The following is a 23,558-nucleotide window of genomic DNA, read 5'->3' as shown; positions in this document are numbered from 1 at the left end:
TCAATCATTTTAGCTTGCCAAATGTACACATAACGCAGTGTGATTAACCTATGGATACAAATTTGAAAAATAAAACCAGACACAAATTCGCTGATCCCGCGTGTTATTATGCCGCTGGGGGTGTGTAGGCCCTATGACGTATTTTTCCGATATTGCTGTTATGACGTCAAGTTTGATATTATAGCCTTCTGGGGGTTTTGGAAGTGCCATTGCAGGCCTAAACCACAATGGTGGACGGTCAAACACTCACTGGAGAAAAAAAATGGAGGCCAGACCAACTCTGAGCGATATTAATGTATCGGAGAACATCAATTGGTATGACCAAGCTCCTCAGGTTATACAGTCTGTTCTGAGGAAAATTGACGATACCGAATTGTCAAGAGCAAGACAGGTGTGTAGCCTACGATTATTTGATGTAGACTAAATGTAGGCCTAATGTCTTTTTTGAGTGTTTAGGTTATCTGGCAACTGTGTCTTGGATTTGTGGAATGATCTTTTTGCATTGCAGTTTTATCACAGTTGGACCTATAATCATTATAAACCGCTAAAACGGCTAACAAAATGGTTCATTCAAATGTTCTACTGTCTATATGAGTAGGAACACTATAATAATCACACTTTGATTAGCCAAGCATTTGCTATACAATTGGCTACTAAACTGGGCTGCATGGTTCATGCACAGAGCACACCAGTTGTTGCACTAAATTGTGGGCACCAGCTGCCCTATGATGCAGACCATATTCAACTAGCCTAGGCCTACTGTATACTTTTGTAAAGGCAAATTAATTGTTGCTAATGGCAATGAATCATGATAGGCTAAAAATTGGATTTCTATTGCATTTATATATGGAGCGTATCTCCAGACAGGTTGGCCTATCCCATCACCCACAATATTCAATATGTATGATCCCAAAATGCAGGATCTCTAAAGTGTATGCAAAATATTGTGCTTGGCGAGAGGTTATGTGGAATGATCTTTTGGTAATGTTGCCCTCCAGTACATAGCAGAAGAGGTGGGAATTGTCCTGACCAGAGTAAATGCATCATTGTATAGCTTGCGCTTGGCAAATGCTGTACTAGAAGAGGAAAATGGAAAAATTGTGTCCTCATCTGATCCAAATGAGAGAGAGAGGCGCAATGAGACGCTTGAAGATATTCAAAATTTCCTTAAGTCCTCCCTTGAGACAAGGACGGACCTCGCCATTGTGTTGGAGCATCTACAAAACATCAGTAAGTGGTTTGAGAGTTCATGTTAAGGTACCAGGTTGATTACTGTAAATCTTCAAAAAAAATACCTTATTTGTTTCTCCAGATGAGGACTTCTTAGGGCTGGAGGAGGATAAAAAATTCAAGGAGGTTAGAAACATCACAGGGGCATGGGTAGAAATGAAGGATGCAGAGATCTGGAGGTCCATGTCAAACATTGAGTCTGGTGTCCTGCGTATTCGCCAGCTGTGCAAACATTTTTTTAACATTAAGGCAAAGAAAGCTACAAAAGAGAAGAATGCAGGTATGTCTTTTATTGATTGTTTAAAGGTGCAGTCAGCGGTCGTATGCGATTTCAAGCCCATAACATTTGACACATTCAGCAATCATCTCCTCAACATCTGCTAGCTGTCCATTCTGTGAGTGCTCTGTAAAAAAAAAAAAAAAAAAGCAGAGACAGCCCAGACTACAAAAACTGGAAACAAACACAGTGGGGGCAGCCTGTCTCCCAAACAAAACCAAAACCCTGTGTGGACTGTGTTTCGTTTGGTTGGTTAAAATATAATGGACGTTGTTTTGAACAAAAACAAACGTGACTCCCTGTGCAATCGCTGACTGCATCTTTAATTTATTGCCCTGTTTAATACACCTCCACCTTCCTCAATTTTGATTTCCTAATCATCTTAGACAAGAAGGCAACTGATGTATGGTATTGGTGGAGGGAGACCCGTGTGGATGCACGCATGTTGCTGAAAATCCAGGAGCTGCAGCCTCCCTCGACTAAGCGCATGCTGCAAGATGCCCAGCTGGGTATCAAGGCTGCCTCAGACCTCTCCTTCATGCTGGAAGACATGGCCAAGTCGTTTGCTCATAACAAAGCCATGAACATGGCTTTCCAGTTTGCACAGACAGGCTTAAGTAACCTCAGCCGTGCACTAAAAGAACGGTCACAGGAGGTTCAAGCTCTTCAGAATGAGGTGGACAGGCTGCAGTCTCAGGAGACACCTGCCGAAATGGAACGGCTACGTAATAAGCTCAACATGGCAAATGAAAAGACAACCCAACTGACACAGGAAAACAACACTCTTAAAGGAAACAATGCGTGGCTCCTCAAACAGTGTGAGGAACTGAAGAACCAAGCCCCTGTTAAAGTAGAATATTTTGTGGATTCCCAGGACTATGCACCGACTCCAACACCACCACCACCACCACCACCACCACAACCAACCAAGCCTGTTAAGAGGTGGAGGTCTATAATGGATAAAGTGAAGACCGAGCTAAAACAGGCACCTCAGATTATATATGTGGAGAAGGAGAGAAGTGAGAAGAAGAGTGATGAGCCAGTAGCTAGCCCACAGGTGGTGGAGGAGGACCCCAAGGAGACTAAGTCACCTGTGTCAGAGGAGGCCATTGCCTTCAAAGAGGTAGAAAAGAAAAACAAAAGGCTGCTGAGTACCTTCCAGGACTATATTTTTGACCTCATGAAAAACTGCCTCGAGAATAATATGCCAGCTCAATTGGAGAAAATGGACCTGGATGCCCATAAGGCCAATGATGCAATGCAGCTCTACCAGACTCTGCAAAACACCCTTCGTGCTACTTTTGAAGAGACCATCTCCAACTTGAACGTCAGTTTCTCCACAGGTATGCTGGATCTGCCTGTAATGGATGAACATCTGAAGAAGTCTGAATATTTTAACAACACAGCCACACCGGGACAGATGCTACAGGACGTCCGAAAGTCATTGAAAACACGTGATGAAGATTTTGAGAATGCGTCTGGATGTATGCAGAACCTTCTAAAGGATTCGTTGGACCCGGCTGAAGGTGTGTTTCAGCAGCTGCAGAGCATCCATAACAAAGGCAAAGAGCAGTCCTGCAAGATGCTTCTGGTCTGGGAAAATCTAACGGATGTTTACAATGATGTGCACTCCAAGCCGGCGTCCAAAGTTGAGACAAAAATGCAGCAATGTCCTCAAAAGCATCACTTGCCCCCTTTACCACCTGTCTCTGAGAAACCCAGAGATCAGAAAAAAATCAGACAGCTCAGTCATAAAGAAGTGGCTCCACCTGAAATGCTGGGGAGAGTGGGAAAGAGTCGAGTTGTGAAAATCAACACCCAGCAGCCTCTTGAAATGCCGCAGATTCAATCTAAACCATTCCGAGAACTTCTGAAGCATTATGAGCAAGAAATAGTGTCAGAGGGTGAGAAGATTATGAGAGGTGAGATGAGGGGAGGTGAATACCAGTTGAGCATGGCATCCCAGATGACCAATCTAAGAATCTTGCACCAGGCTCTTCTTAATAAGAACATATCTTCAGAGCTATACTGTTTTGCCAAAGACCTCATCAAGTGCAGTCTGAGTGCTAATGAAATGCGGCTTACTTGCCTTATGAGGAAGTTCATTGCCTTCCGTGCCCTGCAGCAAATCAGGTAAAAACACAGCAACAGCTTATTTATGTAGTTTGTAGTTTTCTAGTGGTATTGGATTGACATGCTTTACATATTTCCAGGAGCAATCTAAACGTCAGAGTTATTTCTGCCCGTGAGTATAATGATGGACCAGAACTGAGAGACCTATATATCTTCCTGACTAAAATAGAGTGGTATAACAACTCAGTGATGCAGCGCTGGAGAGTGAAGCAAATGACCTTTGAGGACAAGCGCCATACCTGTTTAGCCAAAATACTCTATTTGTTTAGAAAGGTAAGAGGACAGCATGGCCAAGTGCATCAATTCAATTCATTTATAGTAGGACTGGTGGGGGTGTAGTTAACCTTTGTTATAACAGAATGGGTATAATATCAAACTCCAGTGCTCACCAAAAGTGACACTTTTTGACTGAAGCATACATTTAATTAAAAATGGCACCACATGCTTTGACTATGTATGCTATGCTTTCTCGTTCAAGATAACTAATTCATATTTGCAGTACTTTTAAATGGACAAAGTGCATAATGGACAAAGTTATAAGCATTGGTTTAGGGGCAAATTAACAAAAATAGAGGTGTTTCAAGCAGATGTAAGGAGTCAAAAAGCCTCACTGGACATCTGAGATCAACCAACTGACTTATTTTTTTCTTTGGTTTTAGTTTGAGTTGGATTTGGGTGTGAACCTCATCAAACCTTATGTCTCTGCTGAAAAATCCGAAGTGCAGCAGTTTCCAACCATAAAACCCCAGCTGACTTTGAATGTTAGCCGCTACCATCATTCCCAACCACGTGTCACACCTTACTTGACCAAGCCAGAACTGGGGGCTCTACCCCAGCCACATGTGAGGTAAAAAGAACATCTCTTATCAGTCACAAGCAAAATAAATGCAAACCACGGATCTCATTACATACTCACACACTCACCCCTCTCCCCAGTCAGAGTGGCTTTGGCCCTGGGCAGCCACTCACACCACCCTGCAGCCACACACACACACTGTGGGCAGCCGTGGCCTACTGGTTAGCGCTTCGGACTTGTAACCGGAGTGTTGCCGGTTCGAACCCCGACCAGTAGGCACGGCTGAAGTGCCCTTGAGCAAGGCACCTAACCCCTCACTGCTCCCCGAGCGCCGCTGTTGTTGCACACAGGGATTAGTGTGTTTAGTGTGTGCTTCACCTCACTGTGTGTTCACTGTGTGCTGAGTGTGTTTCACTCATAAATGCAGAGACCAAATTTCCCTCACGGGATCAAAAGTGTATATATACTTATTCTTCTACTTATACATATACATACAGTATGAAGGATGCTGTAGAGTCCAGATTCTTGCATGCAACACAACAGACCTGAGATGTGCATAATTTCATCCGGGTCGAAACGTTGCAACACATTAAATATATGGGAGTTTTAGCAGAGTGCGGGCATTTCATTCCTTTGCAGTTCTAGTTCCATTTGCCCTGCACCGGTGGGGATGTGCACACCTCCACTACTACTCATAATTTCATTTGACACACACAGATTCAGATCTGACCAAAGATTCTAGAACAGAGCTCTGTTCTAGAATCTTTGGATCTGACTATGATCTTTCCTCTCTCTCCTTCAGGGAGCTGGGCAAACCAAAGGCTACTGCCACGTGGAGTTTCAACATTACCATGGACAACATGCAGCTGGCCAGGAAGCACCCAGTGATGCTTGATGTACCACCAACAACATTCCCACGCTTGCTCGAGATGGACATAACTCGCAGCAGACAGAGAGCTCTTCGTATAGCACAGGCTAGGTAGGCGTACAACACACACACACACACACACACACACACACACACACACAAACAAACAGTCTCTGTTTATCTCTTTGTATATCTCTGTACATGTGGGATGATGATTAACATAAACATGACAATGAACAATGATTAGGCCTAGATAAATAGATGATGATAATGAATGCTTTAAAAATATTTTTCTTTTTAAAATCAGGGTAATGGCCCCAGTGCTTTCAAGAGGAGACATGTAGAGCCTGTGTTTCTACAAATCTATTTTAATACAGCAAAATACAATAGTGTATGAGAAATCAATAAAGACTTTATATCTCATTTTGACTCGTTTTATTTTTATTATGAGTATTGTATTGGTGGTGGTGGTGGTGAAGACTGGTATGTGCATATCTTTCAGTCTTTCACTAATTGGTCATTTGGTTACAATGCTGAAGATACTGGTGCCATCTCACTCAGCATTCAGTGGACATGCATCGGCAATAAGGGTGACGGTAAAGGTGTGTCTCATGCTGCCCTCCAATCACAGTCTGAAGAGCAGCGGATGAATCAGAAGACTACCGCTTCTGCCTCTGCCCATTTTAAGCCCATATTAATGCCACCAATTCTGCAATGCTGAAATCAAATCATATGTTTACTTCGGCAAATGTAGAGTGGAGATGCCCATTTTCAAGACTCTTTTCCTCAGTGGTTCCTTGTTGCAAAGAGTTGCCTGGTGCTCTGTTCCTGTGATAGTTTTGGGTCTTTTAAGAGGGGTCTAAAGGTATATCTGTTCAGCATGCACTTCGTTAATTAAGCATTTCTGATGAGTTATGGTTTGTATATTACATTATAGTAGGCCTATATAGTAGGCTATTTGTTTATTTTCATTAGGCTATTGATTGCATTGACATTATTGTTTACTATTGTTATTCTCATTAATGTAGTCTTACCAACTTTTTAAAACTGTTCACTGTTAATTTAACTATTGTTTTTATAAGTCGTTTTGGACAAAAGCGTCTGCCAAAATCCATTACCATACAAAAATGCAAAAATGGCAGCTTTGGTTCGTTTTTGTAGGCGATCTTGTGAGGTCCATCATTCGTGAAAGACTACAATTCCCACTGTGAATCCCCTACCGCGCTGGTATATGACGACACGCAATGTATAAATACCGTTTATCCACGTGATAGCGTTCTCTTGGAGTTGGTGCCATCTTTTCGTGGTGAGTGGATGTCTTCCACCAAAACCTCTTTGAGGTTCTCAAATAGAATCCAATTTTATCATGCGTTTTTAAAGCCATCCAATACTTTTATTAACTATATTCATTTGTTCAACAGACACTTCTCCCAAACATGAGAGCGAAGGTAAGACAATTTATTCCCTTTATTACTTACGCCTGTCTATTTTGTCAACACCTAGTTAGCGCAACCGGCTAGTCCGCTGTTAACGGGACAAATTACAGGCGACCAATATGTTGAATTGGTGCAAAGTGACAAGTGGTGTTTTAATAACTTGGCCACGTTCAGCAAAGTCTTCCATCGTCTTTGGCTTTAGAAGTCCTGAACATAAATTGTCCAATTAGCGTGTGAAGAGTTCAGAAATAAGGAAACATGACTGTCCAGATAACTAGCATGCTAACGTTAACCATGTAACAACCGTGATTTAACATGTTAACCTAAATTGTGCTAATCCCGTTTTAACAACTACGTAGGTGCAGGGTTTTTTTTTTTCATGTTATGTCAACTTGTAATAGACTAATAAACATGCAGTTGACGCCTTTGAAGCTTTGAAAACTCAATGTTTTACCGATTTTTGTCCCCCCAGTGGAGGAAGAAGCGCATGCGCAGGTGAGTCCTCGATATTGTATCTGCATTAGCTACATCTGCATAGCCTGAAGTCACTCATGCTAAACTCTTTCGCACTGTTTTCTTAGTGCTTGTTAAAGCCAATGTGAATTTGTCCTCAGGCTGAAGCGCAAAAGGAGAAAGATGAGGCAGAGGTCCAAGTAAACTGCTTCCCTTCTGCTGGAACTGCCCCCTCATTGACCCTTCCACCGACCCCTCACCTATTCCGGAAACCCAAGCTAAGGCCTTTTGAAGGACTTCTCAGCATTCCCTCAGAAGGATTCAGCCACCGTTGAATACCTCTGGTTGCAATCCCCTGGGCTCTTCTGTTTGATGTGATGGCCGTTGAAAGCGTCTCTTGGACATTCTGGACTTTCAGCCAGCTCAGCAAAGTCGTTTTTTTTTGTTTATACTGTCTTGAATAAAGATATTTGATTTAGAAATAGGCCTGTTTCATTTCTATTAGATTGTGGTATGCAGATGCAATTTTATAGTAGGACTGGAGGGGCGTAGTTGATTTGTGCTATAGCCTTAACTCAGGAGTTTATCTGTTCACATATGCTTGAACATGCTAATGTGGATTAATAATGCAACTAAACTTATTTCTTGGCACCAAATTCTTAGTTATTTTGAATAGAAAGCTGGTTGGATATGCATGTAGTCCTAAGATCTTGTATGTGGTGTACATGTGTTAGGTCACTTAATTTTCAAATCTAAAACTTGATGTATAGTAGATTTAGATTCAAAGTCATTGAGTCTTGGACGTGAGGACTTATTTTTGGATGTGTATAAACAGAGTATCCCTGTATGGTCATCAAGTGGGAGCAGAAGCAGCTAGTATGAATTACCAGTTTGGTGCTCATATTTCAAAAGGGTGTCATGCATCCCACACATTTTACCCAAACAATGCTTTTGTAGACTAGGCTGTTCAGAGCATTGACACATGTCTTAGAATGAAACTGCCAGGATGCAAAAAATGTTTTTTCTTGAGTTGAAGTTGGAGGTCTAAGGCACATAAAAGGTTTATTTCTACCTGCTAGAATCCATATTAGTGAGCATTTGATTGGAGGTCACAGGCGGCAGCTCTGTTGGACATCGGCTTACCTGCACTGACACTCCCCCAAACTTGTGACATCAGTGGTATTGACTTTTTAGAGTGACCTTTTATTGTGACGAGTCCAAGGCACATCTGCAATAATCATGCCTTTTAATTTATTTTTGATAAACCATATCTATCAGGTGCTGGTGTATTATCTTCCAACCCTACATCACAGATTTGAACACAGTTTTTTTGTACTAAAACAAAAATAAGCCTTTTCTGCATAGAACACATTTTATAAAGGAAGCAAAAGGTTGTGTTATTACAACTATATTATATTTTTAAAAGAAAGATATGAATCCTTCCTTGCTGTCACTGTAATTGGGGTGCCTGGATTAATATCTTTCTTATATTGGACTGATCCCCTTGTCCAAGAGCACCCGATACCATGGATGTAGCCTAGAGCTATCTGATCAGTATATATTATATTTTTGATCAGTAAGATGTAGGCTGGGGTACACACATTTTAGCCATACATTTTTCATGTCATTGTTGGATGTGGCAAGTGTGATTCCATGTATATAATCTACAGGACTTTTCCATATGGGTATTCTTATCAAGACTTTTTACATGCTTTCCCCATGGGTAAACTAATTCAAGGCTTCTGCCAAACCAACTGGAAAGGTGGAAAGACTAAAAAGGCAGATGCCCAACAATTTGCCTTGCCCCCAAAGACCACAGCAGCATTTGAGGAAATATTGAAGTTGTCTGGTGATTCTGATATTGAAGTTATCTATCTATCTATCTATCTAGCTATCTATAAGATAGTAGCTCCTGGACCACACATTCTTCATGTCACTGAAGACAAGCTACAACATGACTGAACTGAAGACAGCTGACATCCCATCCAGAATACTAACATTTATACACTTTGTGGCCTTTTTGAGCAGGTGCACAGTGCTGTTGCCAGTGTTGGAGGAGCAGGTGCACAGTGCTGTGGAGATAATGGTCTTTGAAGGTGAAGAGGTCGCTGGAGAGCCAGCAACAGTGAATGAAAAAGAAAGTGCTGATAAGAATGTTTTTCCTTTTTGTTTTACTCATGTGTTTTGAAAACAATTGCACATTGTCCCAAAAGAACTCACTAATTTGTCCAATTCTAACAACAGCTGTGGGACATTCGTGAGACTTTTTAAAACTCACTTTTTTTTTTTAGTGTTTTACGCACACTACTGTACAGAGCTGTTTAACTACACACATTTCATTTCTGTTTTGTATTGTGCATGTCACATAAAGTAATCTGAATCTGTTATTTTTACATATTATTCTAATGTTGTTAGTCACTTTGGATAAAACATCTGTGAAATACCATAAATGTGAATGTGGCCATAAATATATGTAACTCAACACACAGTTATTGTATATACTGCATAGAAACAACCATGTAGAAATATGCAAATTCTAAATTATATAAGTTAACACATATGAATCCACACATATGAATATGGACATTAAGGTGCCTCTTTAGAACTAACAGGCGTGTGAATGCTTTCCCACACTCTGTGCATTCATGCGTCCGGTTCCTTGAATGCACCACCCCATGCAGTGTTGTAATGTAACGGAGTACAAATACTTCGTTACTGTACTTACGTAGAAATTTCACGTATCTGTATCTGTACTTTACTTCGCTATTTACATTTATGTCAACTTTCACTTTTACTCCACTACATTTCCTAGATAAAATGTATACTTTACTCCGTTATATTTCCACTAAGCATCTTCGTTACTTGTTACTAAAACAAAAACTTAGAAGAAATGTGTGTGACTGCAAAAAGGGAAGTTTTGCGAATCACTGCTCCTAGATTTCATTACACACGCTGCGCGCTCTATTTCAGCGCTTGTTTGTTGCTAAAGGAGGAGGACGCACAACTGAAACCGCCATGGAAGAGAACGTCATACACCCGTGGCCGTATTTGCAAGAAAGGTTTCTGTAGCCTACATTGGCAGCTTCTGTGAAGCTAAACACTCCGCTACCTGCCTCAGCGACCTAAAAAGGCTATGCATCGCAGGACTTATTCAGTCCAAGAAGAGTAAGACTGAATCAGGCCCAGATTAGGTAATCGGGAGAATTCCCGGTGTGCCGCTTCACTTTTGGGCCGGTCGAGGAAAAAAATATTGACATGTCACGTTAGTCTATCTTTTCTTAAAGTAGCCTACATTTCAAAGGCTGTCTTTCTTTCTTTCTTTCTTTTTTTGTTAACTTGTGGAATATTTTTGTTAACTTCTCAGTTGAAGTGAATTATTATTATTACACATTTGTTGAACCATGGTACTAATAAAAACTACAGGATAGTAAGAGCTGAAATGTTGCTTAATTTATCCAATTTCCACCACTATGTAAAACGTTGGCCAGTCTTGGGCCTGAAACTCCCAGGCACTGAATTCTGGCAACTTTGAAAACAAGCTTCTTTTGAAGATGAACACCTTTTCAGTTTCAACGGTTTTCAGTTTTAATGACTGGCATATTTGTATCTGTTGGACATAGGTGGCCTGTGTGTGTGTGTGTGTGTGTGTGAGAGAGTTATGTATTTTTCATTTTAGGAGTAATCAGAACAGGTAAAAAACGCAGGCTCAATGTACAAGCTTCGATGATATATCAGACATGACAACCGGGGGAATATCTTCCCACACCTTACACATTCATGAGGCTTCTCTCGTCGTTGAGTCGGCGGTTTGATTTTTCTGTGTTGGTTGAGAACCTTTAACTGTTTAAACGTTTTCCCACAGTCAGAGCATTCCAAGGGCCTGTTTTGATTTGATCTCCCAAGTTGTTGCCTGATGTAACCAAAGATAGAGAAGGGAATGCTTCACTGGGTCAATTATCCAAGTAGTAAAAAAGGGTGCTCATCAAAAAAACTTGGGCGTCCAAACTGCCATGAAAAGATGAAAACAACTTTTGAGGCACTCCTTACTAAAGTTAAAAAGCCTTTATTAAACTCTACACTGTAACAAGATTCTGTGATTTTCACAGCATCACTGCTGTTTTTGAGAAAAATGTGTACTGTATTTGTGAATACAGTATGTTGCTGTAGTTTCGCTATGAATTATGGTCAAAAATGGTCAAACTACAGTAATAAAAATTTGCTGCGAATCATAACACAGTAATAAATCTGACTCCTCCCTCACTTGTCAGCTTTTTGAAAATTTGAAAAACATGGCGGAAAATCAGTTGGGGTTTTCTGTTTTCTTTTTGCACATAAATACAAAGTTAAGCTCCTAGATAGCAAGGTGACATTGATATTATGTTGATTTTCCACCCAAATCATCATTTTGAAAAGACATTGAAAAGTCATGGATTTATGGTTTGCTGGGAAAATTTTGACGTGGTGATTGAAGCGTGCACCAGCGACGACGTTTGAACTGTCCGGCGGAGATCATTTTGAGCTACAGTTCAGTCAGTCAGACCAACGGTGTTCAGCACTCTGTCAAGTTCGCAGCTCCACCTTAATGGTAAGCAAGCATTTATTTATGTAACGTTAATGTTTCATTGTGAAATTGTACTACATTAAATTGGTCTGTATGCGTTGTACTGTCTAACTTTACAAACGCATCCATGCTTGTTGGATCAACTAAGTATCTAAGTATAGCGTTAGGCTAGCTATCATAGTTGCTGTTGCTGTGAAGGTGGCATTAACGTTAATGTTTTATGTTACGTTAACGTTTTGGCAGTCTCGTTTATATTAGGCCTACCTTAGTTCTCAGTAAGTTACAGTTTATTATATTCATATAATTTATATAAAACATTCGCTAGTAGTGCTAGGCCTAGTATGTTACTGTCACAATGTTAGGCTGAAGATGATGTGCTGCTGGTTAACGTGGAGGTTTAGCTGCTACCAGCTAACTTATGTAACGTTAACTCATCGTAATCAGTACATATATCTATGTGTTGCTGCAAGCAAACATACAGTATATATATATATAAATGATTATTCTAAAGTTTCACTTGTAAGTAGCCTTCAGTTTCAGTTGAAAATTGTTACTGTTTATCTTTTTTTCTTCTATTTCTGCTAGGTGCTGCTTCACTCTGCTACTGGTGGTGGATCAGACTGACTGCAACCGTTGGTCTAACGTTAGGATGCAGCACACGAGAATTTCTAAACGGAAAAAAGTGAATAAATGTACTTGCTTTTCAAACTGATAACAAGTTGTCAATGGTTATTTATGCAAGTTTGTGTAGCCTAAACCATACCTAGGCCTAGTGAAATGTATCCTGGCTGTAGATAAAGCAGGATATGAATTTCCCAAAATTACTGTATATAATATTACAGCACTGGTATTATTGTTGGTACTACTGTACTAAGTTACAGTATGATCCATAAGTACTGTGATTAAAAATACGGTAGACAATTCAATACTGTATACATTACAGCACTGGTAGTACTACTGTAGTTTGCATTTACAGTCATAGATATACATCAGGCATAGGTACTGTGATTTCATATACAGTAGGTGTACTGTAGAGTGAAATACAGCAACTTGCTGGTTATTTGCTGCCAGCAAGTTGCTGTAAATTTTACGTTAAACTTTTTACAGTGTGGCTACAAGCCTACGCGTTTCGACACAATGTCTTCATCAGGGAATGCCAAACAATTGCAGGTGAAAGGCCTGGAAATGTGCCCCCACAAGATAAATATCAACAAACATTTATCAAAGTGTCTCCCCAAACCAAAACAAATTACAATTAAAAGCAGTTTTTTTCTTTTTCTCAATCCGCCATTTTTTTACATCACACAGTCCAATGCTTCAGTTCATACAGAGCAAACTACGAGATTACAAAAATGGAGAAAAGTCCACATCCTCATTGAGGCCTGGAAATGTTGTGGCATTCAATTTATTCTGTTGCCTGATGTTTTGGGTCTGGCTATTATTCTGGGATGTGTCTGAAACACAAAAATACATATTATAAAATATTAACTGGATCAAATCTGCACATTGTCTGTATGATCAGTACATAATCTTTGATGTGCCCAAAAGCTATCAACATAGATAGATGACTTTTCACGGCCTACAAGCACACATTTGCTTACTGTTCGCCACAGGTTGGGGCCAATTATGAAAAGTGACAAGATTGGATAAAATGTGTTTTCTCCTGAACCATTATATCTATGATGGGAGCGATCAAATTATGTGAGTTGATATACGCTCCAGGGGTGTCACTAGACCCCCCCACCCCATGCACTCCATGAAATGCTATTGAAGTGCTTACCTGTGTTCAGTTATTTAATTAGATAAATTCTGTGTAGAACAGGCCTACTCTAGACTCTCATATTATTTGTACTAACGTAACAACCTACATGCACAAAGTGCACGGATGGGCTATGCACTGAGTGTTTGAGCGTGATGCTTGTGTCTCTGCTTAAATTTTGCGTTGCTCCTTTCATTTCTGTTGCTTTGACTTTGCAGATTTGATTTGATTCCTTTTATTTTCCTGTTATTATCTAAATACAATTTTGCTGCTAAATACGGGGACTTGTTGAACCTGAACATGAGATTGTCCTGGAGCACAGTAGTTTAGTACTGGGGCACATACCCCGGTAAAGGGGGTCTACCGTCCTGGGTAGAACAAAATTAAATTCCACAACTTTCCCAAAACTTTCAATGAATTTACTCAATTCCATGATTTCTCCAGGCCTGGAAAATAGGATTTTACAATTCCATGACTTTTCCAGGTTTTCCATGACCGTGAGAACCCTGCACATGTGAGCGTGCTACAGCGTGAGCGTGGTACCAAACTGTTTACTTCTGAAAGAGATCTTACCTCTATGAGGAGATTCAACATGGCCATGTTCTTGGTCAGCATCAGTGTATTTCAGCAACCCCCCATCTGACTGCTGGATGTTGTCTTCATCTTTAATCTTACTCTCTGAAGCAGCCTGCTCTCCTCCTCCACTGCAGTTGGACTACTGGTTCTTGGTGAAGCACTCTGGGAGTTGAAGTTCATTCTGGTCTGTGAAGCCCTCTTCATGTTCACTATTACAACCAGACTCTTCCGTTACTTGGACATGTCCGCTCAGAATCACCAAACTACTCCCTTTTGACTATTCTTTCACATCAGCCACTGATCCCCGTCTATGGAATTGGAGGTGAGGGCTTCTAAGAGTTGAAGTTCACTGAAAGAATTATATAGATGTAAAAAACTAGGCCTGCAAATGATAACATTTGGCAGATGGTACATAAAATATAAAAAGGTCTGATTTGACAACCATTTGCATTCTGAATGAGGCAGTGTACACTGTACAAAACTAAAACTGAGGACCAATCAAAAACCTTTCTGTAGGTGCACTCCCCTGAGTATCTGTACCAAAGGAATGGTGGCAGTAGACTACTAAAGAAGGCTTTATTATATGAATAAATTAATACGAATGAACTGGTCCTGAAAATGATTCTCATCGGAGTATAGCTATATTTTATTCGTACAACTAGTACAGTTAGCATTACTTACTCATCACCGACTCGTTCAACTAGTGCTACTTGAGAGAGAGTTGAAATGTGGGGAATAGCCCTAATTATTATGACCCCTTGATTCAATTTCAAACCTTTATCTCAAATCTGCAGCTACACTAGCCTACACATTTTTATTGGTGTGGTATAGGGCCGTTTTACAACCCATTAGTTTTAGGGCCGTTTAGGGCCGTTTTACAACCCATTAGTGCGTTAGTTTCTGTGAACCGAACACTGTGTCGTCCATTATCCCTTACATGGGTGCTCTACAACTTGTTTATTTTTGTGGATCCTTCATGTAGATAGTGCTCCCTAAATGTAGAATGTGCAGCCTATTCAACAGACATATGGACCCAAAAACGCATAGCCTACATGCAGCCAATAAGGTTCTGTTAAAGATTTCTGATGCTGATAAGTCTTTGGTAAGACAAATCACATTGAAAAATATAGCTTCAAGCAGCAATGAGGGGTCCAAGCAGTTGAGCAGGAGTTGTCATGGCAACTCAGTGTTGTTACATTACACACAGAGACAGTTTCTATCCACAAGTCATCAGGATGCTGAACTGTCATGTTCTTCCTCATACCTAATCTCATCAACCTCACACTTCATCAGGGTTTTTCTTTTTCTCTCTCTACAGGGTATATACACCTCAGTCCAGCAGATGGTGGTAATGCACTCTGTTTGCAAACTGCCACAAAAAAAAAAACTCACTGAAGAGTTCTGTGAGATAAGAAAGAGAGGCCCATGCCATGCCATACTCATTAAAACAAAAATATTCAATATTACATTATTTTAGCTCTAAAGGGAACCTTTTTGAAATAGTGAGAGCTCTCAGGAACACACCAGACCCACAATTATCATCTTTTAATTAATATCACTGAGTCTTGGAGAAGTTTAATACTCAAGTAGGCTAACGTATGTAAGAAAGTGATTCTATCGACAGAAAATGACATTAGATAGTGATATAATATGGTATAATACCCAAAACTCGATTAATTAACAAAACACAAGTTAAAAAGGTAGAAACACAACGCAGCATTACTGCTTGGCTTCCAGCAAGAGAAGGTAGAAACGGGTGCATTCACAACTGCTTGGTCCCCAGTAAAAAGGTGATGAAAATCACAATAGGTAGAAAAACAATTATTGCCTAAGCAGTAATCTGCTTTGGCCCCCACTAAAGGTTTTAAACCAGGGGTGGCCAAACTACGGCCTGCGGGCCAGATCCTGCCCGCCACACACTTTAATCCATAGGCATCAAATTAACAGTACAGTGCATTTGTATGCACTGTAATAATAGTTTTATATAGTGCCTTTCAGGTGCCCAATGTTGCCAAAGGAAGGGTAGTGGATGGGGGCTAGAGGCCAAAGGCCTCAGGGAGTGTGCTTTAAGGTGCTTTTTGAACATGTCCAGAGAGGAGGCACTACGGATGTTGGGTCGTGTAACATCATGCATTTTCAAACACAATAGTTTATACCATGCATGATATAATTAACACTATAATATACTATACACACATTTAGTGCATTGGACATATCAGACAATGGAGAATAAGGACCATTCAAACTTTTTTACAGTCTTCTAGTGCATTCATAATTATATTTCAACTAAAAACTGTGACAACTACTGTAGCAGTATTCTGGTTAGTGCCACATAATTATCCGTGCAGTGTTTGTTAGATGGTGCTGACCCACACACCATAACGAAATCAAAAGTCAAAGTAGCAAGTTGTAAAAATATATGGAGCTGTTTGCATGTGATTTCAGAATGAAACTCCCCTCTGCACTTTGATCCTATTAATTTCAGCAGTAAGTCAGAGCAAAACAATGAACAACTAGATGTACCGCAGAGCGGTACAAAATATGACCGCCGCCCAGTCCAGCACATTTTTTCCACAAAAAGAAATCACGCTGAAAGGCCTATATGATTCTAACTGTCTCACTAAATTGCATTATCCACACTCAATTCTCACTGGTATCTGCTAGACAACAAGTACCAAAACATGATTAGTTCATAGATTTCACATGTAAAATTCATTTTATACAACCCCACCTCCATCTTGCCTGTTCATAATTCTGAGAAATTCTTGATTGTTTGTGTTATGTTTATGTTATGTGTGTGGGTGTGTGTGTGTGTGTGAGTGTGTGTGTGTGTGTGTGTGTGTGTGTGCTTGTGTGTGTGCCTGCGTATGTGCCTGTGCATGCAAGCGTACATATGTCTACTGTGTGAGTATGTGTCATACGTATGATTACTGTGAATGTATGTGTGTGTGTGTGTGTATCTGTTTGTGCACATGTGTGCACATGAAATGGGTTAACATGACCCCTGGAGGCAAACATACGGAAAAAAAATGGTCATCCTAGGCCCTACAGTTCTCAAGATATTCACAGAGAACTGTGTCTGCCCTACCCTCCTTTCGGGGGGGTCCAGTTCAGCGTGGGGGCTACAGATCAAAACGAAAAACGATGGTTCCATGCTATCCATGTGGGGTTACATGCCCACCAAGTTTCATGTACCCCGGTCTTTCAGTGTCCCGGGAATCATTGACGAAAATTTGGGCATGCGAAAAAGAAAAGAAAAAAAAAAGAAAAAAATCTGACTAAACCTATATGACCGCCGCTTCGCTGCGCGGCGGTCATAATGAACAGAGCAAAACAAGGAAACAACAAACAACAAACAAGAAAAGGTTTGAACTATTTACTTTCTGTGTAATGAATCTAGGATATATGAAAGTTATTTTTAAAAATAAATTACCAGGAAAAAAATTATAATATAATAATTTTTGGATATGCACCTGTAAGGAACATGACTGAATGATGCACACGCATGAACCAGCCTTAAAGGAGATCTTTGGCCAATTTGAACACGGAGCGCAGTTGATCATGTTCTTGGAATACTGTCCGTCGGAAAAAACGTGAAGAAAATCAGTGCTGTCGTGAGTTAGCCGGCTAGTGGCTAAAGCAGCCAAAGTGCCTACAAGCTGTGCTATGAGGGCATGATATGAGGGCAGATCAAATCCCAAATTTGCCAAAGGTTGATATGGATATTCCCAGGCTCCATCCCTGACACAAGGAGTAATTCTCCTCCCAAAAATTATTAACAGGGCATTGACTGGTATCCTGAAAACCATGGCATTATCTTTAAATGGTGTTTTATGAGAAAAAAGAAAAAAGGCTTCGCTGCGCGGCGGTCATAACGACCTAAATTTAAGTGTATCAAAATAAACTACAAAATACAGTGGCCACGCAGTGGCGTTATTAGGCCTGGACATTCGGGGCTATAGCCCCAGATGTTTTTGGAATAGCCCCAGATCTATCACTGCCTGGATTCATTTCTTTACAAATTACGGGAAACACAAACATAAGACTAATAACATGTTCCCTGGAACTCTTTCTGTCATTCATGTCAATCGTTAAAAAAAATGCAAGTGTCCACAGAATTGTGAGTCTGTCAGAACAACACTTGGACCAGGCAGAGCTCCTTATATAATATACAGTTGTAATATTATTGAATATAGTTGCAATGTTGTTGCAATTTGCTTGTTCAACGTCGGTAACCTTTGTTCCTTTCCTTCTGTAACGTTACACTTCACTGTACTACTTATAAAATATATATAATAAATAATAGTATTACAAAGTCAAAGTCTGCTTTATTGTCAATTTTTTCACGTCAAGACATACAAAGAGATCGAAATTACGTTTCCCACTATCCCACGGTGGAGACAAGACATATTTTACCAAATAGGTCCACAGACAAACATAACATTCAAGTAAACAATATAAAAAGTACGAAAATATTGTACTCAAGTAAAAGTACCAATACTTTTACAAGTTAAAATACCGATCTGAAAATTGTACTCAAGTAAAAGTAAAACGTAGTTCATTTAAAATGTACTTTAAGTAAAAGTTACTTAGTTACTTTTTATTTGGGGGGGGGGGGTACCAGAACAACTAGTTTTCCCAGAGACTTTCTAATGAGGAGATACAGCACTCAAAAAATCCTCCATGGTAATGCATTGGGTTAGTTTGTAACGCCAATATGGCAGTTGTCTACACATATCACAACCCTTCCACGGCAAAACGTCGACATTTGAATACATTGAGCCAATCATGTGGTGTGTTGTAAAATACATTGAGCCAATCAAGTGGTGTGCTGTGAAGACATCGTGCCAATCATCTGTTGTGATCTCGCTGCTGGAGCAAGATTGGTGTCGTGAAGCTTTACGCACAAGCATTTCTGCCGAAATAGATGCACGATAAGTGCCCAAAAAGTTTTGCAATATGGCCGCCGAGTGGAGGTACTTGCCTGATAAGGACGTTGAGAAATGGAGATCTATGTGAAAAATCACCGGAGTTCTCCATAAAGTTTGAGCAGTAGTTGATTGTCGCTTTGCAGTGAACAGTAATCCAGCACAACTGAAAAGCCCCTCACAGGCAGCTGAGGCAGGCAGGCCAATGTCGAGTTGCAGAGAGTTTTTTTTATATTTGGAAACGAGCAGAAGGTTCAGCAGATTAAAGGGTGTCGAACTGGTGGGGGAAAGTGGGAAGTATAGGGCCCCAATGGAGGAGAGGGCCCTTGAAAAGTGGAATACAGGGGGCACAACATTTTCACCAGGCATTAGTAATAACTCAGGTAATCCACACATAAAAAATCCAAACAACTCCATAAGTAGAGTCATGTGTAATGAAGTGAACACAGGGAAAAAGTATTGAACACGCTAAGAAAAAGCACTAAGGCAAGGAAAGGGAAGGAACGAGCTGGAATCTGTAAGTAGTTAGAGAGTAGTTATCCTTTCTATCTGTGCAAATTAATATAAGCTTGGTTAGTAGCCTACATATCGATGGGCTATAAAAAGGTTTTTCATTACCAAGGTGTCACACAAGAAACATTTCATGATGGATAAAAGCAAAAAGCTCTCCCAAGACCTTTGCAACCTTATTGTTGCAAAACATATAAATGAAACTGGTTACAGATGCATTTCAAAACTTCAGAATCTTCCAGTAAGCAGCATGGGAGCCATTATCTGCAAGTGGAAGAAACATCACTGCATCATCAACCGGCCTTGCACAGGATCTCCTCGCAATATTTCTGACCAGGGAGTCAGAAGGATAGTCAATTCCAAGAGCCAAAGACCACTCGGAGAAAGCTCCAAAAAGACTTGAAGGCAGCCAATTCAATTCAATTCAATTAAACAGTTCTGGAAGTAACTAAAGATCAGGATTCACAAGAGGGACCCCTGGAATCTGTTTAGAACAATGGGCCAAAATCACACCTGATACTGCGACTAATAAGTTTTGTCATACAGGAAATGTCTTGAAGCTGTCATTACAAACAAAGGCTTCCACAAAGTATTGAAGAAATTTCAGTAGGAACGTTCAATACTTTTTTTCCTGTGTCATTCCACTTTATTACACATAACTCTTATGTTTGGATTTTTTATATGTGTGTTAATATAATGTGTGGTGAAAATTTCGAAAATAGGCTACTCACTGGAAGTTTAGGCTAATTACTGAAAAACAAATTAAGCGTTCAATACTTATTTCCACCATATATTTATTTTACCTGAATATTTTAACTTACAAATTAAATGTCAAAATGAATGTCAGACGAAATGTAAAGTTTGACTGACTGGATTTTGTATACAAAACATAGTGAAAACTGTCTAGTTTGTTAACTACCACAGTCACGAGTTGGGTGGCGATAGTCTGTCATTTTTAAAAAGTGGGTCCCCAGAAAAAAGGTTTGAGAAACACTGGTCTAAGGTCATAAGGTAGTCTATCTTTTGTTTATTTAGTTGAACATCGCTAGTGGACCGCTAATTGTTGTGCTGCTGGTGCAATGTCTTTCTCCAAGAAAGCCAAGTAAGGTTACTAAAAAGATAGATAGATAGATAGATAGATAGATACTTTATTGATCCTCAAGGGGAAATTCAAGGGTCTCAGTAGCATACAGACAACAAGCAACACACAACATGCACTTACAACAGAAATGGTAAACATTAGTATAAGTATAAACATATAGCTAAAATCCACTGTACAATAAAGACAGTTGAAGATAAGATAAGAAACTAACAAAACTAAATACTAAATACACAATATAAGTTAAATTAAGAAAGTCCAATGTGCTTGAGGGTGATCAAGCATAAGACGCTTGTGCTGACAGGGCCAGGACTGGTGAGGTGCTCAAGAGAGTGGGTGTCATGGTGAAGGTGCAAAAAGTAGTCCAACATTAGTCCAACAGTGCAACAGTAAGGTCTAGAGACCAGCATAAATAATACATACAAATAGGAGAGTAAAGTGTAATGTAGACAAGGTAAAATAAAAAACTATTTCAGTGCAAGAACAGGTTGAGGTAACAGTGTAGTAGTAAAACAGTAGTGAAAACATTAGGCTGTGTACAATAGTACAACAGTAGTATAACAGTAGTAAGCAGTAGTGGGCAGTCAGTACTCAAAAAAACATGGACATGGAGAGGGTGGAGAGGCAGACAGACTAAGCAGAGAAGTCTATCTCTCCTCTTCCCTTTAGTGAGGCATTGTACAGTTCAATGGCCCTAGGAACAAATGACTTCCTGAGCCTTTCAGTTGTGCATGGCAGTGAGCGAAGTCTCCAGCTGATCAAGCTCTTTTGGTTTTTGATTGTGCTGTAGAGCGGATGACATTCATTGTCCAAGATGTTGATCAGTTTGTTTAGGGTCCTTTTATCAGATATTGAAGTGATGCACTCCAGTTCAGCTCCCACTACAGAGCCAGCCTTCCTTACCAGCCTGTCAAGTCGCCCAGCATCCTTCTTCTTTGTGCTTCCTCCCCAGCATACCACTGCATAGAAGAGAGGCTGGCCACAACAGACTGATAGAACATCCTGAGGAGCTTGCTGCACACATTGAAGGACCGCAGCCTCCTCAGGAAGTACAGCCTGCTCTGTCCTTTCTTTTAGAGTGCATCAGTGTTGGCTGACCAGTCCAGTTTATTGTCCAGGTGGAGACCCAGATACTTGTAGGTGCTTACCACCTCCACATTGACCCCATCAATGGAGACTGGTAGCAGAGCGGGCTTAGACCTTCGGAAATCCACCACCATCTCCTTGGTCTTTGAAGTGTTAAGTTGAAGGTGATTGAGTTTGCACCAATGCACAAAGTCCTCCACCAGGCTCCTGTACTCCTCCTCTTGCTCGTCCCTGATACACCCCACAATTGCAGTATCATCAGAAAACTTCTGCATGTGGCATGACTCGGTGTTGTAGTGGAAGCGATTTTTTTTTCTCTCCCTTTCTGTTTTCGTTAGTCTTAACTTTTTTTTTTTACTCAAGTAACGGATGGGATTTTTGATGTAGCGAAGTACAATACTTCACTCAAAATGTAATCAAGTAAAATTTAAAAAAACGATTTTATAAACTACTTAAAAAATACAAAATGCACAGAAAAACTACTCAATACAGTAACGTGAGTAAATGTATTTTGTTACTTTCCACCTCTGAAAATAAGAAGGCACATACAATGAAGAAAATAAGAGCAGCAAAATTTGAGTTGAAAATGTGCAATTGTGCATACAGTAGACAGTCAATATAATAGTGCAAAAGTCAGGCCAATAAATGGCTGAGTTAGTTCTGTTTGACCTAAGTATGCAAGTGGCATAGTGGTGCAAGTTACTGTATGTAAGAGCAGCAGAAGTGTGTTCAGAAGTGTTTTCAGGACAACAACAACCGTAGAACCGTAGGGCCTAGGACCCCATTTTTTTAGTATGTTTGTCTCAAGGGGCCATGTCCCATATCCACTCATTTGATGTATAGTACCACCTAATTAAAAATGAAAAAGCAAAAACGAGGCATTGTAATCGCAGGTATCTGGCTGAGAGGTTCAAAACTGCACAGAATTTAACGTGTAGGATCATCATCTGAATGTATGCCAAGTTTCATAGAATTCCGTTCATGGGGAACCATACAATAAACAGATATATGTGTAGGCTACATTTAGTGACTGTACACTACGCATGCACACACACAGGCACTCATGCAAAGACTCACACACATACACAGGCACGCACACAAGCACACGCAAGCACACACACACATAAACACACATTTCTTGAATTTCCCCTGGGGATCAATAAAGTATCTATCTATCTATCTATCTATCTATAAACACAAACACGTACAAACACACATGCACAAACACACCCACATGCACGCACACACACACACACATAAAAACACACACATGCAGGCAAGCACACACATAAACACACATACACACACCCCATTAACACCACACACCGACTCAGAAGTGAACTCACACACACACACACACCCCATTACCCCCACACACACGCGAAAACACACACGAAGCACACATACAGTATACACAAAAGCAAACGCACACATGCACACACTCATTTACATACACAAAAGAGTAGGGGATGGAGTAGGAGATGGAGACAAATTGACAAGCGTGATTTATTTTTGCAGAGAATGTGCAGGACTGAGTGGCGGCCATATTTTGTACTGCTTTGCAGTACATCTAGTTATATTCCTTTATCAGTACACTGCTTTGGCATTAAGTAAACAACCTTCATTTACAAGATTGCTACACGTTTGAAATGATTTGAGTTTAATGTAGGCCTACTAATTTAAGTTTATTTTCACTGCTAGTTACACCCATGCTGGAAGTCGTAAGTCAATGAACCGAATTCCTAGCCTGACGAGCCAGACCCACATTAAAATGTAGGGTCTGGGCACTCACCGTTCGCAGTGCTCAGTCCGAGGGGCGGGATAATCAGTTGTCTTTCAAATTCCC

General features: G+C 40.3%; 1 protein-coding gene and 1 long non-coding RNA gene across 2 annotated transcripts; both read left to right on the top strand.

The window, feature by feature from the left end:
- The first annotated feature begins 198 nt into the window (after positions 1–198).
- LOC125293562 lies at positions 199–5,727 on the top strand. Its single transcript, XM_048241535.1, has 8 exons — positions 199–391; positions 999–1,230; positions 1,313–1,510; positions 1,894–3,640; positions 3,721–3,913; positions 4,300–4,487; positions 5,239–5,415; positions 5,612–5,727. Exons 1-8 carry the CDS (start codon positions 263–265, stop codon positions 5,646–5,648), a joined length of 2,901 nt encoding a protein of 966 aa, XP_048097492.1. The 5' UTR covers positions 199–262; the 3' UTR covers positions 5,649–5,727.
- An 828-nt stretch (positions 5,728–6,555) lies between these two features.
- LOC125293513 lies at positions 6,556–7,675 on the top strand. Its single transcript, XR_007193367.1, has 4 exons — positions 6,556–6,610; positions 6,726–6,752; positions 7,213–7,235; positions 7,355–7,675. It is a non-coding gene; the product is annotated as an uncharacterized LOC125293513 (long non-coding RNA).
- The last annotated feature ends 15,883 nt before the right edge of the window (positions 7,676–23,558 follow it).

Source organism: Alosa alosa, chromosome 4 (genome assembly GCF_017589495.1).
Source record: "Alosa alosa isolate M-15738 ecotype Scorff River chromosome 4, AALO_Geno_1.1, whole genome shotgun sequence".
NCBI lineage: Eukaryota > Metazoa > Chordata > Actinopteri > Clupeiformes > Clupeidae > Alosa > Alosa alosa.
The sequence above is the reverse complement of the archived record's forward strand: the minus strand, read 5'-3'. Positions and strand labels throughout refer to the sequence as shown.